Source organism: Nomia melanderi, chromosome 11 (genome assembly GCF_051020985.1).
Source record: "Nomia melanderi isolate GNS246 chromosome 11, iyNomMela1, whole genome shotgun sequence".
NCBI lineage: Eukaryota > Metazoa > Arthropoda > Insecta > Hymenoptera > Halictidae > Nomia > Nomia melanderi.
The window spans coordinates 14,668,207-14,676,699 of record NC_135009.1 but is presented as its reverse complement, the minus strand read 5'-3'; the positions used below and the strand labels follow the sequence as shown (position 1 = coordinate 14,676,699).

General features: G+C 44.5%; 1 protein-coding gene across 2 annotated transcripts in view; it reads left to right on the top strand.

The window, feature by feature from the left end:
• Window positions 1-4,293: 4,293 nt before the first annotated feature.
• Sarm (sterile alpha and armadillo motif) overlaps window positions 4,294-8,493 on the top strand; it is a 164,356-nt gene continuing 160,156 nt past the window's right edge. Inside the window, exons 1-2 of one of the 2 annotated variants that reach the window (XM_031988614.2) lie at window positions 4,294-4,866; window positions 7,302-7,461. In XM_031988614.2, the coding sequence (XP_031844474.1) occupies window positions 7,423-7,461 (39 nt within the window). In that variant the 5' untranslated portion in view covers window positions 4,294-4,866; window positions 7,302-7,422. Of the gene's footprint in view, window positions 5,362-7,301; window positions 7,462-8,493 lie in introns of both variants that reach the window. The other variant, XM_031988612.2, reaches the window with a different exon arrangement.

The window sequence follows — 8,493 nt, the reverse complement described above, 5'->3', positions numbered from 1 at the left end:
TCGTTTCTTTATCTCCCGCGCGCCCGCTTCTCCCGTTGGATCAGCTGTTCACGGAGACTTCTGCGAGACTTTCACGGGACGCTCAGGTAAGTGGTCTAATCGATTTCATAAATGTACACCGGAGTGGTATAATTCTCAATAAAATTTCATTTGTTCACGAAGGAGAGCATCATTTTATCTCGAAGATAAAACCACTCCTAAACCTCAGTCATGTTTAATCAAATCCCATATTCCTTCGTTCTCCAAAAACCTACCAAAAAATGATTAACACTAGATTCACGTACATATTCCACAGTTTATTCTATTAATTCTAGAAAACGTCTATATAAATCATCAAAATTGAAGCTGAAGTATTACACTGTATTATAATTGCACGAATCAAACTCGACTCGACTGAATAACGTTTAACGAATTAACCCTTTGCACTCCAGAGGCGCCTCTCAGTCGCCGGATGATTTAACACAGCAAAACTGTAAAGTTTGATATTTAATATGAAACTTTGTATAATGCACCAATGTACGAAAATAGTTCTCTTTCTCAATGCACGTGAGATTTCTTAATTCAATCTAAGAAATCATCTGTATCTCTTTAGAAAATATTGAATATTTCCGGTGAAAAGCTTCTGGAGTGCAAAGGGTTAAACATCCCTCGAACTCACAGTTTCCGTGACTCTAGTGTTAAAACTGTCCGAACGAACGCATCGTCGATTACCTAATATTTCAGCTGGTTATCTAAAGCACAGGAACGCCTTAAAGTTTCGAGCAATTAATGGTAACTCGGAGTAACTGAACCCGAGTATTTAATGTACCCCGGCGAGCACTCGGTTTCGAACCGTTTACCATATCTGAACGACGGAGGCGCACTCAGCCGGTTGAAAGGGTTTCGGCGAGTCGTTCGCGGAAGCGGCGGAGAAAGATTGTTTGGCAGTCAGGCGAGCTGAAACGACGGCAATCGGCGTGCCTTACACCGATTGGCAGTCGGGACATTGGCGATAAATGCCAGTTAGCCGTGGAACGGCGAGAAATTGCGGCCAGGGAGATTCTAATCGGGCTGCCGGACGCCATAAGTTACGCTGTTAAGGAGCAACAGATAACGCCCGAGAAAATAATCAGCCCTAATGAAACTGTTTGCAATGCTGATTAATGATAAAGGGAAACGGACTCTTAGATTACACGTGGGCAGCTGCCGCTCCGTTGCCTCCCCTTTTTCCACCGTTCACGCTAACGTTGTTAACCCTTCGCCGACGAAGATTCTTTGAACCGTACGGAACCTTTCACCCTTTCCGGAAGTTTTTCACTGGAAACACTCAGTGTTCTCCAATGAGACGCAGATGACATCTGAAATTGAGAAATCGCACGTACATCGAGAAAACACTATTTTCTTTCGATACTTCACGTATTGATAAGTTACACAGAAATTAATATTCAATACCAACTTTCGCAATTTCGCGGATTTTTGTTAATTGATGGAAAAATCGGAAACTACATGCTCCGCTGTTCGAGTAATTAAATCATTCGTTTGCGACTTGAGATAATTCCACCTCGCTGAAATGGCGATATTCGTTCGGGAAGGGTTAATGAAGACACGCGCCGCTTGTCGGCTCGATTTGTTTTTTGGAGAACCCGACTAGAAGGGACTACTAATTCTAGAGGTCCCACTGAATTCCTCGGTTCTGGAGAAAGAGTGACGATCTATCACTGTAAGGATCCGCTGGTTATTCTTCTCCCTGGAGCTAATGGAATCTGAACAGGACGAGGTAAGCGTGTGATTTATTCTAAGGCATTTCCGGAGGAAATAATACAGCTACGCTGAATTCTACGGAATCCCGTATTTATACACTTTTTAGAGACTTTCGTTTACCATGTGTATACACAGCTTCTTCGTCTGCCGATGAATAGAGGCTCCGTTCGGCGGGTATGCGGTTCAACCGCATTCGTTATGCATTCGTAGTTTATGGACTGTGGGTGATTATGTAAATTCCCAGTTTGGCTAGGATCTTATCTCCGCGGAGATAATGGAGTTTAATAATGAATATTTTCCGTAGAATATTCTTCGACCGCTTTCCGTCGGAAATAGCTGTTCTCGGTACGCCTAATAAACGTATCTAATTAATTTCAGTTCCTTCGAAATCGTTTTAAAGCAGTTCCTACCGAAGGCGACGCTTTTTATCAATTTATTCAATAAATGAGTGATGATACCGACGAAGATCGAGAATATCGTCGAACTTCCACGCGGCAAGTTAGGAATTATACCGATTTTCTGGCGACCTAATTCCCTGCTTCTTTTTCGGTGCCGTTTCGAAATTGTCGTGCGGACAGGTTAAAAGGGGAAACGCGGAATCCGGTTGGTTCGAAACGGATCCGACGTAGACGCGACGCGACCTGCTTGCCGACGACATCGACGGTGATGTAAGCAAATGTTTACAGGCGGCGCAAACGATAAGGAACGCCGCGCGAAAAACGACACACTCGAGACGCCGAGCTTTCTTCAGTATCCTCTTGGCTCTCTTTCGGTCACGTGCCCGCTGGTTTCGTGGATTCGCGTGATACACGTGCTCGCGATTCACGGTGATCTTCGACAGTTCGTTTAACCAATTAACCGTGTTCGACGAGTATACACGTCATCTTAAAGCTCTTAACGGTGCTAACTTTTTCAATGGATCATTTATTTTTTGAGACGAACATGAAATTCTTCGTTTCGCCTTAGGTTTTTGTTAGGATATATATAATTTTCAAACTAAATTCCACACTTAACTGGTAAAGAGACGACTGTTATTAGGCTCTTAAATAATTGCGTTCGATCGAAGAGCAGGTTAATAATTCTCGTTGAACAACAGTCTCGAAAAGAGTGATTACATTATGTTCCTCAAAATGATTGCTTGAATCAGGATTGCAATTGCTGTTGCTATTCAAATATTTAAACTGTTTAATAGCTGTCGATAGATAGTACGTTAATCTCGTGATTGTCCATTCGCGAATTGTGTGCAATCGTGAAATCGATAAGCGATCAATGATTAAAAAGCTTTCTGGTGGAAAACTAAATCATATATAGAGTAGTTAAATATTGGGAATGTAGGAAACAGCTTCGCGATTTTATTTTAATTGTTACATTTGTTTTCAAATATTCATCATCGATGATTGTCGAATTAAATCTTCTGGGATTCATGGGATTTTGTTGGAATTATTAAAACGTGCGTCAGTTCGCTTAACAGTTGATGCGTCGATGATGAGTGATGCGTTAAGTCGATGACAATAAAAAGTTTCATTAGTTCTTCTGGAACTTGTTGCTCCATCGTGGTCTCTGTACATCTGCGTGCATGACGAGCGTATAAAATCTGCTGTCCGCCAGTGAGTCACGTATTTACGATAACTGCAGGCTTAATTAAGTTCTCGTCATTTCGAATCGATCGGTCGTGTTCGGAAAATTGATAGACTGTCTCGTTCCTCTGATTTATTCCTCATTTTTGTCTATCGTAGTTCGTGTGTTTGAACGTGGAAGTGGAGCAATGATAAATATGTGGGTCGAGTGAAATCACAATATCACCGGCATCGAGAGACACGATCGCGAATTGATAAAACGCAAGGTTCACCTTGAAATTGATTTATCTGCCGGCTAAATATTTTCTCAGCGAAGATAAATCTATCAACGACTCCTGGACATTTTGTAATCATCTATTTCAGGTTTATGTCAGAATCACTTAGACCCCTACTATACTCCGTTTCCCAATACATCTTTCAACATACACTTTCTACTTTTGTCACGACGCTTTACAAAATCGGTGAATTATAACAATTGCTAAGTCAGTAAGACACTTTCACGCGTAAAATGAAGTGCCAAGAAACTTAGGTTCAACGAACACTTTGCACTCGAAAGTTTTTCACTAGAAATCTTCAACGTTCTAACGAGACATTTTTGAAACTAACCGAGAAATCACGCGTAACCTGACAAACGACATTTTATTCCAATACTTTGTATATTCATGCTTTTTGCAAAAGTTAACGTTAAACGTCGAACTTCGTAACTTTCCTATATCGAATTAAACGCTGACTGAGATTCGCATCTCGACTGCAAGGGGTTAATACCACAAAAACACGTCCGACCCGTTCTAAACGAGCGTCGTTACCCGCTGAAGCTCTATTTTCTAAAAAAAACCCGACTGCAACTACGAGGCACGGCGTCGTTTCATTGACAAAACGAGTTTCCGCGGGATGTGTGCTGACGTAAGCGAGTGTTTACGATCGGCACGTGCTCCGCGGGAATGAAGAGCGCGGGTCTCTGTCTCAGTAACGCCGCGAGCGCTTCGCGATCCGTTCGTCCTCGCGTTCCACGCGATTCAAACCGTCGAAGGGCGCGAAAAGCTGTCGCTCGTCGAGCAGCAACGTCCAGCGAACAACCATCAGTGCAAACCCGAGCTATAATCAAGCAAATCGAACCACAAAAAGCAACTCTGAAACTCGTCTAACGCGAACTCTCTGAAATTGATCGATCCGTGGCTGTATTTATCATAAAAACCAGCACTGCATTCCATCTCTCATTATATACCAACCCAACTGCGCGATCAGTGATTCACAAGCTTTGATAAAAGAACTGTTAGTTACACGAGATTTACCACAAGGATCTCCACTGCACTTCCGAAGCGAACTCGAAGCACAGCCGCGAAGAGAGGAATCGAGAAACCATCTTGGAAATGTGTTTCCGAGAGAAACCATGGAGGCATCTTTGAAATCTGACGAATCCCTCTAAGGTCGCAGCGACTCGTTTAATTTGTCTTCGCAGTCGCGCGACGGCAGGCCTTCCATCTTCGGGCGACAGATCGACACGTCGTTAGTGCGCCGTACTTTCATCCGCGGATCGATCGCGGCAAAGGTGAGGGAACCCGGCGGCAAGATCCGCGTCGATTGCGAGGCGCGACGCGCGTTTAACACCTGATCGCGGCGCGCCGCGCGAATTCCTCGCTCGTTAATTGATGCCCCGATGCGGCCCGATAAACTGCGGCACCGCGCGCGCGGAAGGCGGCGAAACGCTGGCGACAGTGATGTAACGGTGGAAAATAAAGCGGTGACTCGCGTGGATATTGGTACCGTGTGCTGGCGCACGCGTAAACACGTGCTAGCGGTCGCCACGGTGCTTTCCTCGAATTTCGGTGGCAGTTTTTCGAAAATCTCCGGCACGGCGACCGGCCGCGCCACGGCGGAACCGATCTTCTTCGTGCTCGTACGGTCGCGATCCGATCTCAATGCCGAATCTCGGTTAACGATTCGAGTTCGCTCGATGGAAGTGGGAATATGCCGTCATCTTCGTGTTCGCTCGAACGGCGTAACGAGTTAGCGGGTGCCCGCAAGAATCTCCGGCTGCTGAAAGGCAAGTAGATCGTTCCCCGCCCTGTTCGAGACGCCGCGATTTAAAAAAAACATTCCTGCCGGGCACGTCAGACTCTATTTTCGACGCGCAACCTCTTGACACTCATTAGCGTTTTCAAGTTCCCGCGTCGAGAGGTCAGAACGCGGCGTTATCGCGCCTGTGGACGACGGCCGCCGTTTCTCTTTCCTTTTCTGGCCTGCTGCCGCGCGACTTTTGCAACTGTCAAACCGTTTTACAACGGTATGTACAACGTCGATGTAGTTTTTTGTCTGTTTTTGTACGAGCGCGCGGTGCCGCTCGTGATTTCTCGGTAACTTTGATCCCTCGGGGCGTCGGGATCGAATGGAAGTATAAAATATTTCACCTTCGTACCATGACACAAGATATAATTTTAGTTACCTCAGTGATCGAACATTAATCCACGAGTCTCCAAACCGTCGTTAGTAATTATGAACACAATTCGCAATCAAGGACACTGTGACAACTTCAGGACTGCCTAACTTCAAACTTCAGAGAAAGCTCAGTTATCGATAATTTTCATTGATTCTCATGCAAAGTGAACATTTCGAAACGATCCAGTATGTACAATGCAACGAGACTATCGATGTAAATAAGTCATATCGACGATTTTGGAACGAGGACATCTCGACCTTCATATTTCGAGCGAAAGAGGTTAACGCTGAATTTTCCGAGTCCGTTCGCCGTTCGCGAGCACGTGGCCGCGCGGAAAGCGTCGAAAGCAAAAGAGAGAAACAAAAGAGCGGGGGCAACGATTCGGAACGAATTTCTGCGGAATAGCTCTAGGGCAGGAGGATCGGCGATCCCAAAGGAGAAATCATCTTCCTCCGGGTGAACGAACTGCGCCGCTCGCGGGCTTAGCCTCGATCATCGGCGATGTTGGACGACGAAACTTTATATTCGCACGGGCCGCGGCGCGCTGAGACGGTAATCCATATTACCGGGGCATTACTGTCAGTCCGCGCGCACTCGCTCCTCTCGCAAGGGCTTCTTCAGTTTCCTGCGGTTGTTTCACCGTAACTTCGCCGTGCCAGTTCGTACGCGCGCCGTCGCCCACGCGTTCGGGAAAACCGCGCGCGACGTCCCGATGACATTTCCATTTGGCTTTTCGACCGCGGAGAACGGAGTAAGAGGAGGAAGGAACTTTTATTGCCAAGTTTTACGACTCTTTTTCCTGTTCTTAATTTCTTCTTTCAAATTTCTTTTTGGCTCGAACTTCGCAAGAATTGCGCGTGTCGCACGAGGCGTTGAGACGCCGATAACAATTTCATTCAGCTTTTTCGATCAAGAAGAAGAAACTTTTATTGCGAAGTTTTATGATTCTTTTTCTTCTGTTTAATCGTTCCTTTTTGGTGAAACTTCGCAAGAATTGCGCGTGTCACCGCATGAGGCATCGAGATCTCGATAACATTTTCATTTAGCTTGTTCGATAGAAAAGAAGGTAGAAGAAACTTTTATAGTTTCGCCATTCTTCTTTCTTATTTCTCCGTTTCCGCTTTATTTCTGATTCGAACATTTCTCGATAACGTTTCACATTTTTATTCTTTTATTCAGTTTTCTTAATAACGGAGAAGAGAGCGAGGGAAATAAATCTTTCATCCTTGCGTTTCTTTCTCGTTGTTGGTTTCATCCTCTTGACTCTATGAAAGAGCAAGAGGCGAATTTCGAAAGAATCGATGTTGCTCAAGACGCCGAATTCTTGATGACGTTAATGTTTTTTCTCCGTTCGGTTTTTTTGTGCAAAGAGGAAGAGAGAGATCTTTGATCGGAGAGGCCTCGCGTCGAGGTTTCTGTTTCTGCGCTACTTTTTTTTGGTTCGATCCTTGATCCTACGAAAGAGCACCGAGATGCGACTGAACTTTCGATTGGACCAGCTGGCTTAAATACCAACGCGATAATAAACGGCAACTTTCTCGGAGCAGGTTTCGGCGTGACGATGACGAACAGAAGAACCGATTGTGCGGCGAAAATTCAGAAAGCCGGCGGTCGCGTCGCCGTGTTCGTGCGTGAGCAACGGAGCAGTTGAGGACTTCCGGTTTCGCCATGGGGAACGGGACGTCGTGCTGTCCGCATCGTAAAAAGGTGAGTGCATTGTTTCTCTTTCTTTCGACCGGAATTCGAGATGTGTGCTTCGAATCCTCGGACCGTGAAACATATTGATGGTCGATATTAGAAATAATTATGCGAGATTTCATTCGAAATTTTACGTTCAACGATGAAGCTGTGTGAATGTGTTTTACACGAGATCGTTGGCAACTTCCTAACCCTCTGAGTCCAGCCTAGAGTTACGAGATGATCCTGCGAGATGGCAGCACGCGATTGTAGTACGCAGGATTTGTGTCTCGGTATTAAGTTTCTAAGATTTTTGAGATATAAATTTTTACACACTTTTCTCCTTCGTTTCCGAAGTTTAATATTTCGATTGATTTAACGAACGAATCGATATTCAGTTCTAGTTCGTTTTTATAGTGAACGGAATCCGAAATTAAATTCTTCGAACTTGTAGCTTCACGAGAATCTTTCTATACATTTCATGAAGTTTCTAAATATTCGAATGTAATTATACATTGTTACACATAAGCTGGTTTACATTTCAAACTAAATTACGCACGAAATACGAATAGAAGAATTCGACGTAAAGAATAGTGTCAAAAGTTCTAACATCGATTGTTATAAAATGGAATATCCCCGCAAATGAAACATTCGATCCCATCTTTAAAGCAGAAAAATAATCTTGATCTCTAAATCAGTAAAGATATTACTCCGTTCTCAACTCGAATTCAATTATGAAATCCAACGAAAGATAATAACAGGATAAATACTCCTGAAGAAAACAAATGCTCACGCAGCCATTACGACGGTTACCAATCACCGATGAATGAAAAAAGTGAAAAGCTTATTCGTTGCCGCAGCTAACCCGAGAAAGAACAGAACCAGACGGCGAAAATGAACAGTGAGTCCCATTGTAAAATTACAATCGACGATTATTTACGACCTCGTGTTCACCCGCGCCATATACGGCCCCGGTGATTTGTACGCGCGGAGATCTTTCCTTATTTTTACGAACGGTCCCCGACAGAGGAATCTGCCGGCGAAACCTGTTACCGATCGGTT